The sequence below is a fragment of the Podarcis filfolensis genome (genome assembly GCF_964270895.1).
Source record: "Podarcis filfolensis genome assembly, chromosome: 2".
In the NCBI taxonomy this organism is placed as follows: Eukaryota; Metazoa; Chordata; class Lepidosauria; order Squamata; family Lacertidae; genus Podarcis; species Podarcis filfolensis.
Genome location: NC_139605.1, coordinates 85,048,129 through 85,074,993, shown reverse-complemented (window position 1 = coordinate 85,074,993; position 26,865 = coordinate 85,048,129). Strand labels below are relative to the sequence as shown.

The 26,865-nt window shown below is 40.7% G+C and overlaps 1 protein-coding gene across 1 annotated transcript in view; it reads left to right on the top strand.

Moving 5' to 3' along the window:
- COX10 (cytochrome c oxidase assembly factor heme A:farnesyltransferase COX10) overlaps positions 1-26,865 on the top strand; it is a 91,540-nt gene that overhangs the window by 61,917 nt on the left and 2,758 nt on the right. The window contains exon 6 of the mRNA XM_083597801.1: positions 16,561-16,793. Coding sequence (XP_083453927.1) covers positions 16,561-16,793 — 233 coding nt within the window. The remainder of the gene's footprint in view (positions 1-16,560; positions 16,794-26,865) is intronic.

The following is a 26,865-nucleotide window of genomic DNA, read 5'->3' as shown; positions in this document are numbered from 1 at the left end:
TAGATATTCCTTCCTCCTCACAAAACTTCAGTTCTCTTTCAGTGTGAATGATTCTGAAAACAGCTATAGCTTGTTTATATAGCCAAATGCCCAGGGAGCATTCTGCGATTTGGGTGTTTTTACTTATGCTCCAAATCTAGCCCTGCTGTGTATGGGTTGCAGCTAACAAAGTCATTGTGTGAGCAGAATGACTTCAGCTTACACACCATAACTTCCCCTTTTTATCCATCTTTCCACCCCCCTCAAACATGCCTGTTGCTCTCTCCCAGATCTGCTCTGGGGTTTACACCAGTCTTCCTGGAGGCAACTCAGCAGCCAGAGCATTAACAAGAGCAGGAAGGTGTGAACACACAACACTGCTTCTAGCTGCCAGTTTTTAAATGATTGTTTAATTTAAAGTGTTTCTTTTGACCTTACAAAGCCCTATGCAGCCCATGACCCTACTACCTAAAGGGCCATCTCTTCCCATATGAAAGACAGACACAGGCCTTCTCTATAGTAACTCCCTTCTCTGGAAAACTCTCCATGATAAAAGAAAGGCATGCCTGGCACCAACTTCACTCTAATTATGCAGTAGATAAAAATGTTTTTATTCATTCCAGTCGTTCCGGACAGCTTTATGATACTGATGCTGCAGTTCTTCAATCCGGGCTTTACTGTGTTTTTATAATTGTTACTGCACTGAGACTGCTCATTGTTATAACATGTTTTATTGTATGAGAGAGAGAGAGAGAGAGAGAGAGAGAGAGAGAGAGAGAGAGAGAAATCACTTTGAGACTTTTTAGTATTATGCAATTTTATTTTTTTAAAAAAAATCACTACTAAGGCCCTGCTCCAAATTGTATATTGCTAAAGCATGACAAATATTAAAGTGGTTTACAGCAAATTATCAGTAGAGAAGACTTTATGACCTGAAAATAGAGACAATGCACTTACTTTTGTAACCCAAGAAAATCTTTAATAATAATTGTGTTTTTAGGTGGTTTACAGCTATAAAAACAAAACAGTGCAATAATACAATAAAGCCATCAAAAAGTTAAAAACATATCTCAATTAATCATTGTGGAAGGGTGTACTCTTAATTGCCTGCATAGACCTGGAGGAATAGAAAAGTCTGTTGGTGGAGTACTCCACAGGACTGAACCAATGACACTGAAGGGATGCCCTTGAGCTGAGTTCTTAAATGCATGTGAATTCGCAAAAGACTGTAGTAGAGCGGTAGAGCAGTAGAGTTCTTCTTTGCATACAAAAAGTTCCAAGTTCAATCCCCAGCATCTAAAGGTAGGGCTTGAAGATACTATTGTCTGAAATCTTAGAGAGCCACCACTGGTCAGTGTGGACATTACTGAGCAACAAGGACCAGTGTTCTGATTCAATATGATGCAGCTTCTTACGTTTCAAATATTACTGGTTTCTTAAAAAATTGTTACTGGATAACTGGCTCAGAACTGAAGTTGCAAATGCTTTTGTTTAACGTGATGTGGGGGAAGAGATGTTCCCGTTTGAAAACAACATAGTTCTAAAGCGACACCACAGCAGTGTTCTTTTCAAATAATGTTTATCCTGGAGGTATGCAACTTTTAATATAACTGTATGAAAACAAGTGTGTTCTTTCCTGCTGAGTTCCTTTTCTTCCATGCATTTCCTCTGAAGAGTGGGAAGCTGGCATTGCCTGAGTGTTGTAAACAAGAAATTTTAATAAGGCTGTTTTATATTTTGACATGTCCAATTACTCGTGAAAATGTTGCCCTTGCATTTTAAGCAGCAGGACGCTTATTCACTCCCCTGCTTCAGATAGCTACATTTACAGGCAATGAAGGAAAAATCCTTAAGGCTAGAACACAGTTTAAAGAGAATAAAACCCACATCAAAGGATGAACTAATGGATTGCTGTAATGCTTACTATCTTGCTTTCCCAAAGGGAATAGGAATGGCAGTAGCTATGTATCCATACACAGTGTTGATTACATCCTTTATGGTCAATGAGAGTTCCTGTTTTATGTTCATAAACAGAACCTGATAACTGTTTTTAAGATACATGTGTGTGGCTGGGTGTGGATTTGTGTTTGTATGTGTATTTCTTTGATTCCCCATGCAAGATACAAAATTATTGCACTTTAAATGGAAACGGCAGTAGTTGCCAGCTACTCAGCTCACTGTTTCAGTTGGTTGTGCTGTGTGAAAAAACTCTGCAGCAGCGCAGTAGAGACATTCCTTTATAAGCAGTTCTGTTTGTTAAATAGAAATCCCGCGGAAACATTTGACCCCTCACGCCTTGCTGCTTTTCAATTCAGCTGTGAGGCCTTTGCCATGGAATTATTTATCAGGGCCTTTAATTGCATGTGGGACAGTTGATAAATTTGAGTGCATTGTGCATCACATCACGTTAGGAAACATCCCAGATGCTCATGTATAAGCCAGGAGTCATGGTGCATTTAAGTAAATAGCCCTCCATCTGCTTCTGAGGACCACTGCTGAGTAGCGATATGCACTCCTAATGGAGTTGTCTTAGCCTCCTGTGTCAGCTGCGCAGTAGGAGGTAGGGCCCAGTTCGTTTGAAGGAGTACAGCGATTGTATACTATAATCCTTCTGATTATGACCTCTAATATGAACAGACCTTTGGGGATGTACCATTTATGCCAATTCCATTTTTTTCTTTTAAAAAAAGAAATAATGGCAGATAACTTCCTTTTCTTCTGAACTAGCCATGGGGAAGTATAGTCTGCTGTGGCACAAAACCAAAATAATTAGCTAGTATGGTAGACATGCAAATACCCAGTGGCCTTGATATCCAAGCCCCTTGCAAATCTAATCTGGATAAACATACATCTGTGGTGAAAGTGTACGGGAGTAGAAAGGCACAGAGTACTGGCAGAACATTTCATTTATACTTGTTAGCTTAGATTACTATATAGTTCCGTACGATTTTCAGCAAAACACACTGCCCACTTTTATTGCTGAAACACAGTCACTAAACAATTCAGTTTTCCAGAAAGTCAAGTCCTAATAATTACAGAGGCAAACCTTCCCCCCAGATGGTTGAGCTGTTTCTTAAATGCAGTATGTGACAATTTGTCACCAGGAGGTCCTCCTAGGGATAGTGAAACACTTCAGTTGAACTGTCTGTGTTTTCAGCACCGGGGAGAATTCCGAGTGGCAAGAAAGACTGTTGCCTGCAATATCCCCAGGATATATCCTGTAAGTGGGTTTTGGGAGCCTCCAAGAAGAACTGAAGACTAGAGCCAAGGAAATAGGGATAAGCAACTAGGATAAGCTGTCTCATTTGAACATTGTCTTTATTTCTGCCCTTGTTCATAGCTGCCCATATAAATCTGCCTGTATGCATTGTTCAGATGAGAATGTAGGTGTGTTGCGACTGCAGAGGTGTATATCCAAAAGCAGAGTGTAACTAATAGTGGGAAAAACACATCAAGAGTGATGTTTCTTAGGGGCTACCAGATTATTTTTATAAAGAATATATCCACCCTGCCTTGTGAAGCAATACATCTTGTCTCTGGGATAAGCCTGCCATTTTCTCAGTGTTTAGCCCTTATGGAGTCTGTCAAATTTATTCAGATTTGTGTTTGTACATTTTGTTTTAAGACAATCCAACTCCCTAGCACTCAGTTCTGTTTTTAATAGTGGGGCCTTATCTTACTTAACCACAGCAGCCCCGTTATTCAACATGTGCCAAGTAGTTTCAGAAATGACACCACTCAGCAAGTCCATTACCGAACTGCCAGGGATAGTAAATGGCTTGCACCTTGAGTTCTGTTTACAGTAAGTCACGTAAAAAGTGCATTTCTTCTATAAATGGTTGAGTTTATAAGGCCTTTAAACAAGGGACAGCTTACACATTATCAACTTGGCAAGTCAGATACCAGAGCTTACACTTTAATTAGGCATTGCTAGAATAGCCGTTGCTGCACAGTTTGCATTCCAGAGGCTAAGATACACAAAGAGCCCTCTCACACATTTTATTGGAATCTTCTTGATAAAGTCACAGTGAATATTGTGCTATAAATCCTGCTGAAAGGGGACCCTGGGCCTTTTCCTGTCCGTGCAGTGGAATTTGGGTTTTAACTTATTTGCTAGTTTGCCTTCGTTATGAATTTCTAATGGCCTGCTCAGTTCAGGGTTTTCTGCATAAGAATTTAAGAGGGTCTGCAGCTATTACTGTGAACCTGAAGATGGTGATAGGCCAGCCTTTGGCTTCAAAAGTTAGTGTGCTATATGCAGACACTATTAGAACCTAAATGGGATAAGGGTAGCAGAGGAAGCAAAACTATTGGGAAGCAGAAAGAAGCATTCAAACCCAAAGCAATAATGTATTGGTATTTTTATACATTTAAAACAGATGATGGGCAGCTTTGAATATTATAATGTTACAGTAACAAGTGGGGCCTGCTATACACTGTTTCTTGGTGAAGTGCTTCTGTTCCTTGTTTCAGCCAAGCAGCTATCATTTTTCCATTCGCCCTCATTTTTTCTCTCTCTCCAGCAGTCAAGTCAGCATTTTTTACTTCCTAAGTACACTCAGTTACCATTGGCCTGTTTTAGAGATCTTCTCCCTCACCCCACTTTCGGGGAGTTTTTTTTTTCCATTTAAAAAATAAACCCCACAATGTGTACTTCTGCAAGTCTTGGGCTTCCCACTGTAATTTCCCTTGTGTGTATGGATGGTACCATTTTGGCCACATAAGGATAGGCAGTCAGAGAATGCATTTGCAAATAGTATATGTAGGATGTTAGGTTAGTAATAATGGATGAAGATAAGGCTGGCATATGCATGCTGCCAGAGAATATCCTTGGCAGCAGAAAGCAGCATGCAGCCTGGGGCCTGAGAGGGAAGAGAATTGGCCTTTGGCGGACTCCCCACCCCACCCCAAATAATCCTTTTGGCAGGGAGGGGAAACTTCCTTTTGACACAAAAGGGATGAAGTAAAATTGACCTTCTGAGAAACTTCAGAACCATTTGCACTCAGATCTTATTTCAATACAGTGCAGTGGTACCTCGGGTTACATACGCTTCAGGTTACACACTCCGCTAACCCAGAAACAGTGCTTCAGGTTAAGAACTTTGCTTCGGGATGAGAACAGAAACCGTGCTCTGGCGGCGCAGCGGCAGCAGGAGGCCCCATTAGCTAAAGTGGTGCTTCAGGTTAAGAACAGTTGCAGGTTAAGAACGGACCTCCGGAATGAATTAAGTGCTTAACCCGAGGTACCACTGTAATGTAATCAAACTCAGCTCTAAGTAAAATGGGTTGTGATAGTGTCTTTTAGCATTGGATCATACTTTCAGCCAACACTGAAATAAAGTAGAAGAAGCACTTTCCTTCTACCATACAGATGCAATAGCTCTGTATTTGACTATGTAAGGATTGCACACTTGGAGAATGGTTTGCTCTGAGTTGCACTCAGACCTAGTTCATATGATTCTTCCCTTGCTTTTTCAAGGAGGAGAATCACACAATTGGCAGTTTGCCCAGGGGGTTGGTTCACTGCACACTATCTGTACTGGGGAGGGAAGGTCCTCAGGCTACTATTCCCACCACACTTTCACCTCACACATGTGTGAACTGGGGTTTCCTTATACAGTAGTATACGGTCTAGTGATAGCTTTTTTGGGGGGGTGTAGGATTGAAAGCTAACGTCGGTGTACAGATTAGAAGAGCAATTTTTTCTGTTCCATCATTCCAATCCTTAAATTTCTTTGCAGTGCCCTGCCAGTGCACTATCCTAATAAAAAAACATTCATGAAAATGTATTGGTCCAGCACTGAATTATGTAAGCTTGAAAAATAGACCGGTCTGTTTTCAGAAAACAAAGTGACTACTTTAAACCTAGCTGATTTGTTTATAGTGCTGCTCAAGTCACTAATTCTGAGCAGAGGAGATGGAACATCTGCAACTCACATTGGTTAGGATCTGGGAAAGCTAATTGCCTCCAATTTGGTTAAAATACAGTGTCAATTACATTTTCAAACAACAGCTTCTATACTCTCTGTTGACAGCAAAGCTGGGGTGCCATCCATTGAGCTATTTCCTTGCTTCGAAAAAAAGTGAATTCACACAGCTATGTGATATTTTACCACAGCCAATACAACCAAAACCTTTTCATTCAGATTGGATCACTAAAAATAAAATAAAAATCAAAGTTATTTAAATAATTGTGTGGGGTTTTTTTTAAGATTCTAAGTTTTTGATTAATGTATTTCCTGAAAAACATGCATACTGATAGGTTGCTGAAACACAGGTTAACTATTTGTACAATAACCAATATAATACATAATGATAATAATACTTTATGTTAGAAATCTGATTTAAGAGATTTGAGTGTTGTGTTTAGTATCCTTTGTTAAATTAGTAATTTTTCTCTAGCCAGATTATTTTTAAGATGCTATATCATTAGTATACTAGACAATTTTTAAACATGCCTGCTAAACATGTCTATACATTAGACATTCCTTATCTCAGCACAGCAGACGAATGACTGGGAAGGAGAAAAGCTACCACAATATCCTCTTTGGTAGTCTGCACATCTGCTATTTCATGCTAAGTCATATTTGGCTTATTGTTATGTGCCATCCATGAATTGTCTGCAAGTTAACAGAAATGCACCATTGTGTTGGGATATTCGGCCTACTGTCCATGCTCCATCTCTCTCCAACAATCAAGATCAATCAAGACCACCTTCAAGTTATTACTGATGAGTCTGGATTGCCATGTAGACAAAAAGAGATATTAGCAGCTCAAGAGTGCTTCTTTTCTAAGCCTGTGCACATCAAAGACAACTCTGCCTTTTCAGACAATTGGCTGTTAAATCCTTTTATCAGGAGATAAAATATTATGATGACCGTCAAAATTCCTTACTTAAGTGCTTTTAAGCATGGAGCCATTTATTACGTCCCTATGGAGTTTTAGGAGCTCCACTTTACCACTTGGTAGAACTAGCCCCCTTCTCAGCTAGAAGGATGTATGCAATTATCAATATCTTTGTTGTATGTTTGTACTATTTTGGGAGTTTACAACCCAGCTTAAAATTTTTAGCAAAAGCATTTTAGACGTAGTTATTTAGAGATAGTTGTATAGAGATAATTTAGAGGGATATTCTTCTGAATTTCCTCATTACCCCTGCCCCCTCCCTGCCACCCAAGCAGTTTTCAAAATTATATATCCACACACTAACTTTCAGGTATTCCACAGGCTGCCTAGGATATTTTTTTTTCCTGCAGTGTAAGGTCTGATCGAACTCTAACCCAAAATATATTCCAAAATATTTTTTTCATGTGGTTATGAATATTTGCAGCCAGCATGAAGTAGTTGATGGTAAAGTACAATAAAAGAAGGGGAACATTGTCCTAAAAGAGAAATCAAAGGGCGAAAGAGTTGCTTGAGTACTTTTCTAGGTGTCCTCAATCTCTTATCAGTTTTATAAGTGTGTTTTACCTCTAATGCCTGAAGATCTTAATAATTCTGCATTTAATACATTAGAAACTCAAAAGTCTGTACAGATTACAACAATGGCAGATTTGGGGTTCTTTATTTGCCTTACTATTGCCTGGTGGATTGAAGCCAAATATTATAACTGAGCTGCTCAGTATTCTGCCAAGAACTTGCATAGAGGGCTTTCTGCTGCATCTTGCCCTACTTGCCCTGGCACCAACTACTATGTTGAGAAGATTAATACAACTCTGGATGTCCAAGAGCAGGCATACCCCTAATTTATTTATTTCTAATGTAGAGAGGGAGTTAAATAATTCATGGAAAAGAGTTGACAGGATTTCTCATTTTTGTCCCTCCCTCCAAGGGCAGCACCATCTCTCAGGCTTTAGGCATGAGTGGCCGAGAGGAACCCCTTCTCCCAATGCCCTGGATTGATGGGAAGAAGCCTGAGTTCTCAATTAAAGCTGTAATTTAGTTTTGCATTTCAATTTTAAAACCAAACAGCCTCCAGTCTTTTTCATGAGCCATGAACCTTTTTGCATGAGCGAGTGAGGAAATAAGTGAATATGCATATTAGTATTTTTTCTTCCTCATGTAATGCCCACTTTGTTTGCTTAAATGAGTGCCCTTTTACTTCATTACACTGTTGGTTAATGTAATTCTGTGTCTTTGCGAGAGCAGATCCCATCATCAGTTTTCCTGATTGTTCATAAGCGCTTGAAAGCCAGGGAAAGATGGTGACAAAAAGTGCGACACCAGCTTTCCTGCTTTTAAAGGCTGTAATTGATATTGCCTCTGTGTCCCCCATCAAGGAAGAAAAGGTAGCTTTAGCAATAAATCTGTAATCCTTGTGCTTATAGCTTTTCCCCCCCTTTTAATTAGAAGATATATCTCATTAGACAAGAAGGAAATTTCTGATTAAAACCAGTAATTGAATGTAAAAACATATTTTTCTCTATCTGTGTTTAAGTGTTTTGTAGGTGACAAGCACCACATACAGCTTCATTAAATGATTACATAATGTGCAATTTTACAACGGTTTTGATTTAAAGCTTTGGGTCTATTTGTTGAATGGCTGGTGGTCACACACAGATGGGCTGTTGATCTGCTGTAATTCTGACACTATGTGCCTATAACGAGAGTTAGTTCATGGGCTTCAGGTTTTTATTTATTCTTCTTCAAAACAAACAAACAAAAAATCTTCCACAAAACAGCTACTGGTATGAGGCATATTTCTTCCAGATTTAGTTTCACTTTTATTATTTTTATTACTAGATTATTCATCCCTTCTGAAAATACTAGTAAATGTGGTTTGCATTACTCCCGATGTAAATATAACTGCCTCAAAAGATGTGCTGAGCAAGTTGCTGTGTGCTTTCAGCACTGAGGAATTGCCAGGATTTGATTATTTGTGGTGACACCTTAATTTGTTATGAATGCTGCCTTCGTTGTAATTTTCAAGTTAGTCCAAACCTTGTGGAGGCAAGCAGATACATCTGTGTGTGAAGACAGGCTAATGCCAACCTACCACATGGGAATTGTGGGAAAGTAAAGATGACGATGGCTAGGTTTGAACCATGTCATGGTTAGTGTTGCTCCACCTGTAGTTCATGACTCATTCTTTTGCTCAGAGTTAAGATCTGCCCATACTTTTCTCTCGTGTTTGGTTGCTTCTTCCTGGTTCTTGGCATAAGTATTGTATTATCAGTTTGTTGTACTGATTATGTTGTTTGTATTGGTTTGCAGATACTCTGTATGTCTTTTCAAAGCACATTTACTCAAGTGGATTTTGCTTTATTTTATTTTTTCCCCATTGTGCACACATGTTCACACTGCCACCACAAAGCTGAAAATAAATAAAGGGGAAGCCTTCTCCGTCAAAAGTTTTAACTTTACACAAACCCCACCCTGCACCCAGCATAAACTAATGTGACTTTGCATATATCACAGTACAGTCTCTATGTAAAGGGGAGAGAGCAACTTCAGATACACCAAAATATAAATGAAAATAAAGAATACAGATGTACTTCAGGCCCCACAAAATCTGCAAGTGTTTCAGTATTTCAAATATAAACATTTCCTATCTGAAAACCATGGAGGAAAAGCAGGAAAAACACACTGGACCTTAAAATGTAACTCTAACCATGAAACTCTGCAGTTCAGGGAAACATTTTCCCCACTCAGCAGCACCAGAGATGACCTTCCAACCACATAGGTGATACAGTATTTCTCAAGACAGTAGGTTCAGGTGTGTTAGATTCATGCATGCTGGGAACTTGTGATGGCAGACTTGTGATACACCACAGTAGTGCATCCACAGGTGGTACTGGCACAAAGAGTTGTATGCACTTGGTGGGATAATCAGTACCAGGCAATGCACAAGAGCCATTTGTGTTGTAAATTAATGAGTGACAGGGTACTGCCCTTGTTGCATTTTGATATGGGAAAGATTACCCTAGCATATCCAAAAGTACTCCTATATTGATTTCTACCAAAGGTTGAGACTGGTAAGGTTCTCCTCTCAGTCCATTCCACCTCCTTGTGGATGCCTATCTCCCTCTGAAATTTGAACAATTCTGTTACTTCAGGAAGTGTTTCCTTGTACTGTAGGCGAGTGTTCTATATGGCTTAGGTGGCAAAGACCCTGATGTTACTAACTGTAATTGTGCAAAATCATAAAAGTCATAATTTTTGAAAATTAGTGGTCATTGTATATTTGCTTTAGGTCTTTAAATAGCCTTCCTTGGTCATGAGGACTGGTGACTTATAAAAAAAGTTTAGATAATAAAATTCTGGAGTTGGATGTGTGGGTGAACATCTGCTCATAGTTCAGGGCTTTCTCATCTCCCCCTTCTCAGTGTAGACCCCTGGGGGGGGGACTTTAAAAATGTTGTTGAGAATTAGAAGACCCTCCAGAGTGATGCTGAGTGTGGTAAGAAGTGGAAATAAGGGAGGGAAACCCCATGGAAACGGACATGCTTTTCTCTCACAAATGCCTTTAGGTTCAAGTACTGAAACATACATACATCTGAAATAATATGATAACTATATGACTTCTAAAAGTAAAGGCATCAGTCATCTGTAGAAATTACTGAAGTTTCACCATCCATGAACCTGCTGTGGAGAAGGTGTCTAGAGCTCTAGAGCAACTGCATACTGAATGCATTGAGAGCACTGCAAAGATGCAGGTCTTTGCTTTCAGTAGAGGTCACGATGGTACCTTGGGAAAAGTTGTTTCTAAAGATCTTGGAGCTTTCAAAACTTGTCCACAACACCGCTCTGCAAGTGTGAACAGTACAGTGGTGTGGTAATTATGCCCAAACATCCCCTACAGATGTACTTAATGTGGTTTAGCTTTGCTTACGTGAATGTAGCCGAAACTGTAGGAGGGACCCAGCCTTTCAAGTCTGAACAGCATTATATGAGACAATGTTGACAAGGGGAAAAATAGGCTTGTGAAGTCTGTTTGCATTTATAACTAATTGAAGGTTATATGCCTAACACTTCTGCCTCAGAAACCAATATGTGAATACATTGTTCAAATGAATCATCAAATTGAAAACCTTTCCAGCATCATTAAGGCTTCTATCTTTCATTCATGTTCTGTCTTCACAACAACTTGTTTGGTGATTCTGCCTTTCCTAATCAGTGCAGTGTTGACATCTTAAAAAACGTGCTCACAATGACTCTTTTTATTACAATAAACTGTTTTGACAGTGTTGTACGCAGATGAAATTCTTGTCTTGGGGAGCATCCATCTCACATTTACTGTTATGCTCCCACTTACCTGTTGGTGCAGAACATAATGAAAGCAAAGTTAATTTAAAATTGTTCCCATTGTCAGCAGCAACAATGAAACTATAGCTTTGGGGGAGAAAAGTGTTTTATTGCTGGTGTACCTGCAACTGAAAAGTACAGTGGTACCTCCGGGTGCGAACTTAATCCATTCCAGAGGTCCGTTTGTAACCAAAAACCGCTCGTAACATGAGGTACTCTTTCCCTAATGGTGCCTCCTGCTGCTGCCGCACCGCCAGAGCGCAATTTCCGCTCGCATCCCAAGGCAAAGTTGACAACAAGGGACATCTACTTCCGGGTTAGCGGAGCACGTAACCTAAAGAATTCGTAAGGGGGACGGCTCGCAACACGATGTACCACTGGAAGGAAGGAAGGCTGATTAAATGCAAATGTATAGACTAGCATTGCCAGCTGGTTAGGGGCATTTGCCTGGTTGATGCCTATTTTGTCTCATTGCGGATAGCTGTCTCAATGCATGTGTTAAAGTGTATGCCATGGAGCACTATAGAATATGAATACAGTCTCAGGGTTGTTGTCTTGCCTGTTAGGTAGGAGTCTAGATAAAGAACAGGTTTTTGTTAGTTTTTTACTGTTGTTTTACCCTTATGCTCTCTCTTTTTAGTTTTTTTTTTTTAAATTCTTTTATAGAAGCTGCCGTGGGAACTGGAAAAATGAGCTAAGACCATGTTAGATAAAATAAAATATTTATACGGTCATTTGTTAGCATGATGGGGGGAAATCATCCTTAAGGCACCGTCTGCTGCCACATATTAGAGTTTGGGTGATCTGTGTAGTTACCTGAAGCCTACGCAATTATGGCTTCCTGGACATTTTATCTTGCGATCCTTTCCGCACTTACCTGGGTGTAAGTCCCATCAAACTCATTGCAGCATTCTTCTGAGGAGACATTTGTGATGTTGTTGCTATCAGTTCTCCCAAGGTGAGGCAGAGTGCCTGATTTTCTGAAAGTGTTATCCTTCATTTTGAGTTTTCTTCAGTTTTAGATAAGCTGCCTTGAACATGTCGACAATTAAGAGTCTGTTTTGGAACAAAGTGGTGTGCAACCAAGTTTCTATGTACGGTGCTTGATTCAACATACCATTTCTTCCATTTGGAGGCTCAGGGCTGTGCTGCCAAATGAAATAGCAGTGCTCAAGCACAAAGCTCTGGCATTTTGTCTCTCACAAATGGGCCCCTTATGCTGCTGGTGTTGTCACTCCTGTTCAGATGGAGGTATACATGTACCCATTAGTGAGATTCCATTATTTATTATAATAAAATAATAATCAAAATTCCATAATATTGGAAGGTTGAATTGCACAAGCATTTCCTTGAATGCACTTAAGAGTTCAACGACCGTGTGCGTGCATGCATGCTTACATCTCCATTTATGCAGCAGAGAAAGTGTAATAAGCACTGAGAAGTTAATCAATGCCTGTTTTTAGGCTTAATTTATGGATGTCCAATCTGTAGCTCAACCTCCAATTCATTTCTTAATTATGTTTGTAAAGAACAGCGGAAGCCTGTTTTCACCAACTGTGTTGTCTGCCAGTTCCTATAGATCGATTTTTTTCTTTCTTTCATGGCACAGTGAGAGCAGCTGAGCGATACATTGTGATGGACCTGGATAAATTCAGAAATAAGTCCATGATCATGTTGCTATTCAGCACTGGAAGACAGTATTTAGCTGTCTCAAAACAATAAAATATAAACGCAGTTTAACCAGTTCATTGTAACAAAAGCCCTTGATTCAAAGGATTTATATTATAGTCTCACATGAATTAGGTGCCAAAAAAAGCCTCTGTGGTTTTGGTTTGGTTTTGTAATACTGACTGCTGTCCACTGCCCAGGATGAGTAGAGTTCCATATGAATGCCACCAAAGCTATCGTTGAATGGTTCTTTCCCAGACTGACAGACAATTTTTGGGAAGCCCTGCTGTGTCAGTGGCAGCTTGATCTAAATGAGCAGGAAAGCAGCCTTTTTATTTCACTGTCCTGCAGTCCCTGTTGATGGCATGAGGTTAGAGGGGCTCTCCCCCAGCCAAACGCTATTAGAGACAAATGTCAGTGAGCTTTGGACGGAAAAAGCTCTCTGATTATTCGCTCCATTCAGGCGTATCTTTCCCCAGTAAGCTTTTAGTCACTCCCACTGCCTGCGAGATGTAATCCTTGCCGAGCCAAGGGAGAAGCATGTTGCATATTCCTTAAGATTACATGGTGTACCAAATAATACACAGACAGTGGCTCTTAGCTATGCAAAGGTCATGGGCTTCCTTGACACAGGTTGCTTCTCCTTCCTGCCATAATGTGATGGTGATTTAAATAATAGTAATAATAATAGGCAGCATCTTTTTAAACTAAACTGGCTGTGCAGAAGCAGAGGCCTAAGAAAATGGTTCCCATGTTGAATAGGAGCTGAATGAGCAGGGCTGGGAAAGACCTTTACCCGAGACCTCAAAGATCCACTGCCAGCCCGAATAGACGAGTGGCATATGTTCATAATTTGATTTCTGGAATAGTGCCTCTTTGTTGTCCACTATGCAGGCAGCAGACAGCAGCTCTCAAGGTAGACACACTGGATACTGCTATGGCTTTGGGTATGTTCTATGTTCTAAAATGTGCAGCTGTTTCTCTGTGCTTCCTTTCTTGAAGTGCAGTTTAAAAAATGTAGGGTGGCATATGCTGCACTCTGGATCATCTGTATGTAGCTTATGAAGGTCCCTGGCTTGGTAACTGTGAAAAGCAAGTGAAATAACCTGTTCTGTAAAGTAACAATATTCTCTGTCTTCAGCAGAAGCTGGTTGTGTGCCCTTGGGCACTCTTGAGGTGGTGGTTCAGAGCACTGCCAAAGACAAGGCAGCTGTGCAAATTTTCGTGGAATTTACTTGTTTTGTGAATATGAGCTGGCTTTGACAGCCTTTTGCCTTACAGGGTGGTACATCAAGCACACCACGTATATCCTGTTCATACCTCATCAAAGTTCTCTCCTAACTCCCGTTTACACCCATACATACACACACACACACACACACACACACACACCCCTAGTGATTTTAGAAATGGATAAAACACACCAGCTGGATCATCAGGTCCCAGGCTATGTCTGCAAACAGGAAAAAAAATCTGCTTATGACTTGTCAACAGAGCAGATGTTACACTAAGGGAAATGGAACATATTGTCTCCCATGGGATCTGTCACTGTCACACAGGTACTCTTCAGAGTGTGACTGCATTGAATTTCCAAGGGCGGGTGGGGGAAACGTGCCCCTGTTTTTCTATTGCACATTGTGAAAAAAAGTCTCCCCTTCTGGAATTAAATATTGCAGAGTCAAGACTGCAGAATATTGTTTCCTGGATGAAAGAAGCTTTTCCAAATTCCAGATGCAAACATCTAGTCCATGTAGAAAGTGCTTCAAGTTTTACATCTCCCTAGCATGAACATGGCTTTTAATATTAGGCCTTTAGCTGTACATCACCTATTGCAATAGCAAAGGATATTTGCACATTACATCTACTGGGGTCAATTTAGTAATATGGAAAATTGGTAAATAACAGCCAGCCCTATTACAGGCAAGTAGTTGTGTTTTTCCATAAAAATCTCTCAAGCCCTATAATATTGGCTTTCACAGAGTGTTCTGCCAGCTCCTCAAAGAGTTGACACTTGACTTATTTTTATGCCACATGAAGTGGTGCAAACCTAAGAAAGGCATGTCCAGAGCGTAAATAAATATAAAAAATATAATTCATATTTTTTAAAGCAAGTTCTGCATTCACAAGACAAGATTTTCCATTTGGATTTTAATTCTTTCATGTTCGCTTAGTTTGGAGAGATTCTTTTGGAGCTCATCACAATCCCTTTTTGTTTTAAGCACCGTGGACAATTTGGTATCATCAGACATGGCTACTCACTCCTAACTCTAGATCACATTAATCCACTTTATGAAAAAGGGGGGAACTTACTGTTATCGTCTGCTTTTTTTAAAAAAATGTTTCAGAAGTGTCACTGAACAATTGAGGAACATGCTTTTAAAAAATGTTTCAATGTCCTGTTTTTGATATTTTCCGTTTCAACAGTGTTCAAAGTACAGCATCCTTTATAGCTCATCTGAAGTGGTAACAAAATTCCTGTCTTTTTCTCTTCCCTTCCCTCTGAACTTCATCATCAGTCCATTCAGCTATCTTTACACAGATACTTGAGCCAAGTGATGAGCTTGCCTCCATTTCCAGGGTGCTAGATTCACATGACAAAACTCTGTCACTTGTTAACTAATGTTGTTGTGTAAATATAGGCCCAAGTGTTACAAGATTAGTGCTTGAATGGGTTCACTGAAAGCTGCATGTATTCAAAAGAACATTTTTTCTTGGCTCAGAAGCTTGTGAGAAAAATCTGATAAACATTGCATTCCACTAAATTAAATCGGCAAAATCCACAATTGGGTTTGTAAAGCTGGTAAAATCATGTTCCAGCTTATCAAATTGTTGGCCTGGTCCATTTAATTAAAAGTTAAATTGAAGGCAGACATTTATTCCTTCTCAGCATTCTAACACGATCCGTGCATATCCATGCTTAGGCTTATTTTGCAATTGTGTATAAAACACTATGAGGTGACTGGTCTGTGTGGGGCTATAAAAATCTACACCAAACATTTAGATGCTTTATTAAAAATAGTTTCTTCCCCACTGTCAAGAGTTGACGTAGCCAGATCTGGAACTTTAGTGAAACCCATAGTTTAAGCTTCTAGGATTCCGATAAATTCTGCTAAATCGGGGCAATAAATTTTGAACACAAATTTCTGTTGAAAGTATTACATTGTGTAATTAAAGCTTGGATAATATGTAGGCATGTTTCTTTCACTATGCTATAAACAATGTAATAGTTGTGTGTGTGTGTCTCTAGGTGAATGTTTAGCTTTAACATGCCTAATGGCAACTTGCATACACACCTGCCTAAATTCCCAGGAAGGGAAGCTCTGCTGCCTATATAGCTTCCTCAAATTCCCTCAACGCCCACTGGCAGGAGCGAGAAGACAAAAGCTAAGTCAAGACCAGTCTGCATTGGACTGTACCTGACCTGTTTTGCCTGCTGGTCAAATTTGCTGATTGTTCTCTGTACATCAGTGAAGAAGTTATGCTCTAGTAGGTGTTTGCTAAATGTACATTTATTCTGTGGTTATCACTGTTGCCCGATTTAAGATTTCTTAATAAAAAAGCATTATCGGGAAAGCATTGGATAAAAAGGTAACAGCAATAAAAATCTGCCCTCAGATCCTTTCACTAACATATTTTTACATTTTCTTGTTTGTTTCTTTTTTTTTACAGCCCTTTGCTTGCTGTGTCTTTCGCTGCCTCCTGTGCTGTTCCAGGAATAGCTCTGCTCACCTTCGGAGTAAATCCTCTTACTGCAGCCCTGGGAGCCTTCAACATCATCCTGTACACATGCTGTTACACACCGTTGAAAAGAATTAGCATTGTCAATACATGGGTAGGAGCTGTGGTTGGTGCTACTCCCCCAATTATGGGTTGGACAGCAGCAACTGGCAGTCTGGATGCAGGTGAGAATTACTCTGGAAGGGAACTGGGACCATGAGGAGGAAGAGAATTGAGTGTCTTCCTCTTAGGGCCAATTGAAAGTTACTATACTGTGGGAATGAGTACTTGTTTCACATATGACTTCATTCCCAATAGAGAGATGTCTTTTTAACCAATGCCCACTAGTATCATTCACATTATCTAAGATCTGCATATTTCACTGTGTACTGCATGACTGTCTCTTCCACTGACCTGGCATTTTGCAGTAAAAAAACCCAAGACTATCTTAGGTTCGGGACCCATTCAGTTCTTTGAATCTCAGATCCAGTGATATTTATGGGCAAAGCCTTCAAGAATGGGATTGCAGAGTGGCAGCTTCTCTGCTATCACAAAAAATAGGATCTTGGGGGGGGGGCAGTCTACAGAACAAGGTAGCAAACCTTTAGAAGGTATGACCTGGGGGGGGGGCTTGTAGCAGTGAGTAAGTCAAGCCTTAGAAACACAGAGAGATGGGTTTGTGACAAGTGTGTAGACTGCAGTCAGTAAGACTTCAATCAGTTTATTACGGTCATAGGCCAACAGGGGTGTGCAAACTGCATAATGACTTGCCTACCTGTGTGAAGGTTGTGGAAGTCACATTTCATCTAGTTAGATTGGTAGATACTGTCAGAGTGAAGATGACAGTCATGGTGCAGGTCAGCACCAGTGAAATGGGGAAATGTAGTTGTGCAGTATTGGAAGCAAACTTTAGGTGGGTAAGCAAGAAGTGAAATTCAGAACTTCCAGAATTCCTTCCTCCAGAATTCTACCTGTTCTATTTGCAGTGCCAGGTAGACAGGCAAAGCTGAGGCATTTCAATGCATGCCTAAGATTGCAGTGTCAAAGGACAGCTTTTGATTTCTTAGGCACTGGAGAAGGTTTTGTAATAAGCCAAGCGTATACAAAAGGGACAGGTTCCTCTTGAACCAAAAAGGAGCCAGGCTACTAGCACTTAGGATCAAAACAATGGCAGAGAGTAGGAATAAATTGACTGTTCTCACAGTGGAGGGATAAGAAAAGTGTGTTCTATTAGAACCAGTACTTTTTAACTTGCTCATAATTAAACTTGCATTAGAGCTGAGCAGTGAGGTGGCCAAGTGGTAAAAACAAATAAGAATTTCAAAGAGTTCCAAAATGATCTTTCTTAACTGGGTGAATTAGCAATAAAATGACAAACGCAGTTCAGTGTAAGTCAGCATGAAGTGACTTACATCGGAGCAAAACATCCTTAATTCTCCTTACCACTTTCCCTCTTCAGCTGCTGAAGACTAGGGCTTAAAGGTCTGAAATATGGAGAGCCTGGTTCTGTGCAAGTAGGCACAGGATTTTAAACCATTCAAGGAGCCCTCAGATCTTTAGGACACAGGGCAGGGCCACAGAGTGCAGCCCTGCTCTCCTCTCTCTTGGTTGTAATCATGTGAAAGGATAATGATTAAAGGGAGCTGCTAAGTTGGTCTTAGTGGCCCCTGAATAGCAGTTGCTAGGGAACAATTGTCCTGCTTTCGAGCTTTCCATTGGTCCAAAAGTGAGCTAGTACTAGCCCTCATACTAATAACACTGCAAACGGACAAACTTTGTTTAGATCACAACTTGGGATGGAAGGATTGAAGCTGCGGGTCTCTCCCCTGCACCTGTTACTAATTTTTTTTAGTTAAAAAAACTTGCCATGCTTCCAAGTGATGCATTTAGTGTTGTGTGCAGTTTGGCCCTCAGGCATATGTAAGTGCAAGCCTTTATCCTTCTCTCCCTCTTCTGTGCTCACATGCTCTGTGTTTCTACAGGAACTATTCATCACCGAGTCAGCCAAAAGTCAACCAGGATTATGTGACTCCTCCTAGTTTGAAGATCAAACATAACCTTCAGTTTTGCAGTGCTCTTGTGATTCTCTTTGCAGTGTGTGTCACGATAGGATCTCAGATTCATGCAACAAGATCAGAGAAATGTTGTGTTAGCTCAGTGGGCCTTCTCCCTTCATTGATTTTGCTGCTTTTGAAGCAAAGGCTACAGAGACTTGAAAATGCAGGGTCAGTCTTAATGAAGCTTCCTGAGATGACCAGCTTTTTGGGGGGCATGTTGTATTCTTCTTAGCATTGCAAAGCATTTGTTGTTCTAGGCACAAGAGATGAGAGTAGTAGAAAGGAGAGACAATGTGAACAGATTCAGTTATGAACGAGGGGGACATGGTAGAGAAAATCAAGATGAAAATGCAAGAAGGTCATAACTCTGTTGGCTATTTGCAGTTTAGTAGTGCTGCAGAGAGCTTGCTGGGGAGACCATGTATTAAAAAGGGACTCAAAAATAACTTAAACAAGGTTTTAATAACAAAAACAAAAACTCCTTATACACTAAATACATCAACAACAAACCAGACCCAACCACCAACCCATCCCCCAGGGTCATGAGAGAGCTAGGTGCAGCCGCTTATATACTATACCCAATTGCTGACACAACTTGATTAACACAACTCAGCAGCACCTGCTATGTTTCACAGCTGTAAGACTGGGTCTCGTTATTTGCCCTGGCCCTTAAAGACATACACAACTTGTGAAGCAATAATGAACCTTCACATTTTAAAGTGACCATTCAACAAACTCTAGCCTTTCTGCAGTGAAGGAGACAAAGAAGTTTAATTCAAATGATTAACTCATATTAGAAGCTGTGTGTCCTTTGTGACATGACTAGTGAATGTTCAACAACCAAAGCAGGGCTTCTGCTGTACAGTTGTCATGTTCACTTATCTGCACTGTGTTTCTGGCTGCAATTACAAGTCCTGTGGCTTCTGTTGCCTCTCTGTCTTCCCCTCTGTTCTGCATCTCACTAAAACCAAACCCAAATTCCTTTAAAATCTCACTGTTAAAAGGTACAGATACCTTGCTAAGCAAATACATGCCGTGTTGGTAATATACACAGATAACTCTGACAATGGAATTTGGATTATTCCCTAATGCAGAATCTGAATTTTATTTTGTTTCTTGATATGGAAAATGCCCAACCCTATCTGTCTCTCTCCAAGTGTCAGAAACTAGACCAAATGTTGGCTTCCGCAAGCAGGACTTGTTAGTTGAATCTAGGCCAATTATACATGCTATTTATATACATAACTCTGAGTAGTTATGGCAATGCTCATGAAGTTATTACAGTAAGTGCCACACTTTTAATATTTGGAAGGAGGGAGAGGTCCCTGTACTGCATACCCTTGAGTACCCCCGGGGGGGGAGCACTGGAATAGGTAATAGTGGCCAATCTCAGAAGAAGCTTTTTAGCCCACGTTCTCTCATAATAACTAAGCATTGGATCTTCTCTGCCCCTTCCCACTCAAAACGCTCAACCATAGGCTTATTTGCAGGAGGGCGAGGGGAGGTATCCATGCACAGAAACTATTTCTTTGATTAAAGGCTCATGCCTGCAGTTGGTTGATAGTTTCATATAGATGTTAGGAATGCTTTTTGGTATGGACAAGCAGAGTATGCCATCTGCTTCTAAATCATGTAAGCCACATCTCTGGAACCCATTAATGTTTCCTAATTAACTAGCTGAAGCAACCTGGCTTTAGGTAGAAGCGTGGGAATACATTTGCACCTTGTTAAAAAGAAGGGGAAAGAGCCTACCCTACTGAGCAGCGATAAGGAACATAAAGCCGGGGAGAAAGAAATTTTAAGGCTGCCCATAGTGCTTGCCATGTTTTACTTTTTATTAGGGAGCTTCTTCTCAAGCAAGCAGTCTTTTCTGGTTATTATGCTAAAGCCAGTCATGCAAGGTGAATCACTTCTTCATCCTTCCTTCATTTTACTATCAAAACTGTCTCCTGCTTCTCCAGGGAGGTGGGGAGGAGAGGGCATCTAGCCAATGCTGCCGCCGTTGCTCAAGCAGACTGTATGTTTACTTGATCAGTTCCAGTATTGCTTGCCACATCATATAACTTTTTCCTAGGGAACAGTTCAGGATCAAAATATGAACCTTTCTCTGTGAGCATTGGTTGGCTAAAATTGGCCAGGTTTAAACTGACAACGCTCAGAGTCAATTTTATCATCAACTGTGGTAGCAGAAATTGCACAAGTGTTAAATTTAATCAGGTTCATGGGCTGGGACCAGCATCTCTCAGCAAGGTGAACGCATGCACTTGCCAAGGCGGGTACAGAGAATTTCCCTCCTTGAAAGGGAACCCCATCTCCAGTATCTTTTTTTCCCCTGTTTCAAGGAGGAAGAACATTATCATGACAGGAAATGGGAGGCTGGTGGAAAATGCCAAAAGAACAAAGCAGTCTCATTTTTACAGAAGCAGTAAGACCCAGATCAAACTTCTCTCTTGCTGGCAGGAGATCATGGATTGTGTTTAGTAACACGGCCAAAAAGAGGAATATTAATAATATGCCCTTTTTAAAAGAAGAAGAAGTTTAAATATTGTAATGGGGAATTTCATACTGTGTGTTGTACAGCCTGGGACTCAGTCTTGGCATCACCACATTTCCTTATGAAAGCAATAGGGTCTGGTATCCTTTCAGGAGTGGTGGCTAGCTCCCAGCATCTGAAGTGTACTCAGGAGACTGCAGAACATAGCAACCCGGTGCCATGAAAGCACATCCAATTCTGAGCCACCCAGTTTGCTTGAAGTGACAAGCGGGGATCTCTGCCATAATGTGCTTTATCAGTTAAGGGGATTTACTCTGGGTAGGCGGTGGTGGCAGAGCAGATAACAGCCTCGCAAATGTAACAGATGTTAGAGACCCACAGTGGCCTGGAGCCATTGGTATTACTGCTCCCAAGAATGTTTATCTCAAGAGACTATTTAGTTTATCTCAGATGCCCCACTTTTACCTTCTGTTTTCCTGAAAGACATCTTGTCCTGATTTTCATTCATTTTCTGAAAATTTAAATAATTCCTGAGGCTATGGAATTTATAGACTGCCTGTGTATGTACCAACGGTAATCACGCAGAGGCTGATTTTCAAATTGCCTTGACTTTGTAATTCAAATTGGGTTGTGGGCTAGACATTAATTATGTCAGCCAACATCTATTTACAACCGGGGGATTTTAAACTGGGCAGTTCTTATCAGCAAGTGACATTTGGCAGATGGATGGGTTTAGCAACAAAACAGTGAAGAGAGAGGAAAAGGACAATTGTGTAGAGCCTTTCCTCATTTGTATAGCCCTTGTCTGCCCGGAAGGAGAGCAGTAAAGAGAGGACCTCACTTTGTTCAGAATAAGTGACACTGAACTTTGTTCCTATTTCCTTCAAATTTTTTTTTCTTTTTAATTAACTGGATCATGTTTTGAACAGCCTGCTGGCGAAATGTGTAACTGAGCAGTTTTAGAGAAAAAGACAATTTTTTGCCTGGAGCAAACTATCCTGGCTGTAGAAATAGAGGCCTAGAGATGTGGGCTGGCATTGATTGACCTTAGCAGAGGCTTGAGACTTCTCTTCCTCTTCAAAATGATGATCCAAGAAGCCTCTTACTCAGTTTTTACAAAAGACAGAGGTATGTCATCATTGATCTGTGAGCACAGGACACACAAAGGCAGAGGGCCCCGTTGCTCCATGTAGTAAATGTGGAGGCAGATGGGCAGGGCTAGTAGGCAGCTGTTTTAAATTTAATAAGACAAAAGTCAGTCGATTATTTGCCTCCCCCACCCCCGCTTTCTTTTGCAGACACAAAAGCGATAGTGATTCTGCTATTGGGACACCTGAGGGACTGATGCAATCAAAGTCGAAGCCCACTCAGTAAATTCATTGTCACCTACACACTGTACACAGCTGTGTTAAGTTCCAAGTGCTTTCATCTTCCAAATAAAGAATATTCAATGGCCCATATGGGACAGCTGCTCCAGTTCACCTCACCTCCCAAATATGCATTATGAAGTAGCCAGTAGGGGGCACCAGAGTAGTAGCAGGAAAATTGCATTGGCTTAAGAAAAGGCAGTGTTTGAGGTTTAGAGAGCTAAAATTAACGTTTTTAAGTTGTGTTAACAAAAGTGTTAAAAATATCTTCTTGCAAGCAAGTTGGTGAACTTCCCTTAGTGCCTTGCAAAAATATAGCCCTTCCTGTCTTGCAGCCTTGCTGGAACTTACAGTCATCTCTCACCTTAACTGCTACAGTCTTTGCATCTCTACGATCACATTCCCACCTACTCCCTTGCCTCTGACCAACGTCATTCACCTCTGTCATCACTGAGACCACATGGCACCCTTTCTTACCTCCTCCATTCCTGGATCTAGCACAAACATTGTCCTTGCCTTCATTATTCTGCCTCCCCTGATTATTCTGCCTGCATATCCATCCCCATAATCTTCACTCTTCCATCTCCACCATCCTTTGTCCGTCCCCCACATCTTCAATGCCTAGAACTGCCTCCAGAAACTATTTGATGCTGCATCTTATTTCCTTCAGACCCTTTCCCCAAATTCAGTTTCCTTGAAGAACTTCGACACAGACACTTACTGTTCTTCCTCTGCTGAAACTAAGCCTAAGCACTTGTAATGAAGCTCAAGGCATAGCCTGCCCATGTTCACCCTTACTGCCAGTTTATGTCTCTCCTTCTATTCTTCCCATCCACCCCACGGCAAGTCTTAAGATGATAAGCTGATCAGGGTGCTGCGTTTTTTTAATTCTCCATTGGGAACTATGCATATTGATGGTGCTATATAAATGATAACTGTTAAATGCTGTCATCATTTCCTCGCTACAGCTGGACATGGTTTCAAAACAGTGGTCATTGGAAACAGCCGAGACTTGCCTTGACTGGATTGTGGTCAAACTTCTAGGCTTCCAATTCACAACCTTTATTTTGACAGTGTTTTTGGTCTTCATACCCACTGCTACATTCAGAGGCACCAACATGATCTATGGGTACCATAGAAGAAGTAAGACTTTGAATATTGCAAACGGATTGTTTGCCACTAGCATATATAAGGACTAAGATGTAGCAGATGCTAGAGAAAGAAAGTAACATGCAGTCAACATCATCTACGGAATATTTATGCCGTGTTCTGCACTTCACCACATGCCCACCCCTTCCTTGTGAACCCTCCTGAATGTTGGTGCTCTTATCCACCTATTGGACCTGGTGTTGATTTAAATAAAGTTTCTCACTTTCTCATTCATATGTTTCCCAATCGACCATTCTAATTGGTTGCGGTAACAAATAAAACATGTTTTAAACTTGGCCACTATTATTCATGCATTGGTAACTTTACAATTGGACTCCTATAATTTGTTCTTTATGGGACTTCCCCTAAGACTGGTCTGGAGGCTTTTGGAGAATGCTGTGCCCAGGTGGTTGAGTGGAACACCTTGATGCACACATAATTTTACACCTGTGCGCAAGGAACAGCTGCTGTGCAGCTAGCCAATCATGTACAAGGTCTTGTTACTAACATATAAAACCCTGAACAACTCAGGGCCAGGTTACCTGAAAGACTACCTTCCCTGTCTGCAAGAACATTTAGATCATCTGGGGAAAATTTACTTGTGGCACCACATCCTACAAAACATCACAAGGCACCCTACAGAATAACACAAAACAGGTATTTTCCATCATTGCCCCTACACTTGATCTCCATATGTGTCTATGAGAGAGAGAACCTTTGTACTCAAAACTTGCTTAAACTTCACTTGACTGTTTCCATTTGGTTTGATCAAGGGTTATCGATTCTGTTTGAAGAGATTGAGACTGCAATCTTATGGTCACTTTTGGCAGTAAGACCCATTTGAACTCGCTTCCCCCTTCCTCTCCTCTCCCATGCAGCTCCCTGCGTGCCCCAAATATCTGCTCCAGAGCATTCCCCAACCCAAAGGTGAAGGAAGAAATGGAAAGGAGGTCCTGTTGTGGAAACAGATATATTTTAGATTTCCGTCTATTCTTGTACCCTAGTATTTCTTCCTTTCTCCCACCACAAAACTTTCAGTCCTATTGAGTTATGCAAAATGCATCTTGACAAATTGCTGCATTCTGTCTTACAGTATTAAAAGTAGAGCAGAAATTGGATTTTTCTAACCACATAATTTGGAGGTCTTAACCGATCTCTCCATCCATCACTGCTATATCTTCCTTGCTTCAGTGTGGGCAGGTAGTGTGTTGTTTTTGCTGGATCAGCTTTTGCTGACGGGCATATTCAGATGATGGAAACCTAATTCTGTAGGCAAAGATAAGGTTCAGTTATACTTCATCTCATTTTCCAGGTTGAACATGGAACAACTACAGCTACATAACCGCCAGCCGTGTTTATCCAAAGGCAAATGGGTGCAGCTGGATTTGCTCTTGTTTTCCAGCTCTAATCTCCCTCATCTGGACCAAGGAGGAGTAATTTGTTTTAGCATCTTTTTAGCTAAGAGTAGCTGGTTTGTTACCATACCAAGATAGAAGAAAACAACCACACACAGTTCTAAGTACAGGCCATTAATGGCTAAACTTAGACTTCAAAATCCCTATAACGTCTTACATAAACTTAAACATTTAATTTATTTCCTAGAGAGACAAGAAGCTGGTGCTTCCCGCCCCCACCTCCACTCTTAACCTCCCCCTCATGTGTCAGTCAGCTACCAGAATCTGGAAATGATTTTAAAATTCCTTCATATTATTCAAGGCAGAAGAATTACCAAAATTGTGCTCTAAGCAAAACAGCATTCTTGGGTTGCCAAGGCAGTAAACAATGGCTTTAGGAAATGCAATAAGACTTCAACATCTGTTTTGGAGCTGATATTTTAACCATTCTGTGTTTATTTTACATGCCTGGTTGGTGATCTCTGTCATACATCTGTGAAGCCAAAAACCAAGACAATGAAAGAGGTAGCAAGTCAGTTTGGAGCTCCAACTATAAGCCTGGTTTTCCATGCTGAGTTTTTAACATAAAAGTGCTTCTGGCTTTTGTCTTAAGTTTGTGAATGATAACATAGTTTAGCAAATCATGCTACCATTACAAGACTTTTTGCATACACCTAAGACAGTCATGAGTTTTAAAAGAACATCATTGTGCTTGACAGCTTTAGATAGAAAAGCACGAATATCCTGCACCTTCTGTCTCATGTGGAACCTTAAGGGTTGCTGAAAATATCCTCCTGAAACAGTAACACCACTCAGTAGCAGAAGTACTAGATTAAGTAGCTGTACAAGTTAACCACAGGAAGTTGACTAACAGCCAAACTTGTCATGGCACCAAATGCATCATTGGCACCCATATTACATGGTCAGGAGAGGAAACCCAACTGCTTCTCAGCGGCAATCCTGACAGTCTCCCAGCTGTTAACCAGTCCCAAGAAAAAAGCTCCCATTGGCCCCAACACAGCCATGGGAAAGGGATGATCTCCATCAGCACTGCAATGAGGTATGAAAGGGCTGAACATCTGCTTCCTACTTCTGCAGTCCTGACAAAATCAGACATCACCACCTGCGCCTAACATCACTTTTTAAAAAACAAGCATGCAGGCATATTATCAGTGTTGCACCTAGCATCATGCTGTATGTAGTTCAGCATTGGTGGGTCTTTTTCCATAATGCACACCTAAATACACTTAAATTGGAATCTTAAATGCAGTAGGGAGTAAGAACCATTTGGCAAAATCATACTGACTTCCAAGTAATTTGGAATTTGGAAACACTTTCTCAGCGCAGCTGACACAGTGTAGTAAAAACAGTAAAAAATAATTTATATTCTCTTAAGATTTAGTTTAGAGTGCATTTTTTATAGCCTCATCCAAAGGAATTTGCACAGAGGAGCGCATAAAGATTTATGCCACTGCTACTGAAGCACCATCCACTGCATGGCAATTGAGATAGGGACAGACAACGCTGTTCCAGTTGCTATTGAATCTCTGAATCTCCATGTAGGATTGCTAGGAGGCTCCTCCCGACTAAGCCTTCAAAATAGCACCAGTTGCTACTAAATACCCCCAGAGTGGGAACACAAGTGGCTATTTCTGCATCAGCACTTTGATTAATCCCAGCATCGCTACAAGATTGTGCTGTCAGACAAAGGTTTTGAAAATGTAAAGGTAGAGTCTGGACCCAGTTGCACTAAAAAGCCTAATTCTGTACTGCACAGCAAAAAACGAAGCCATGCA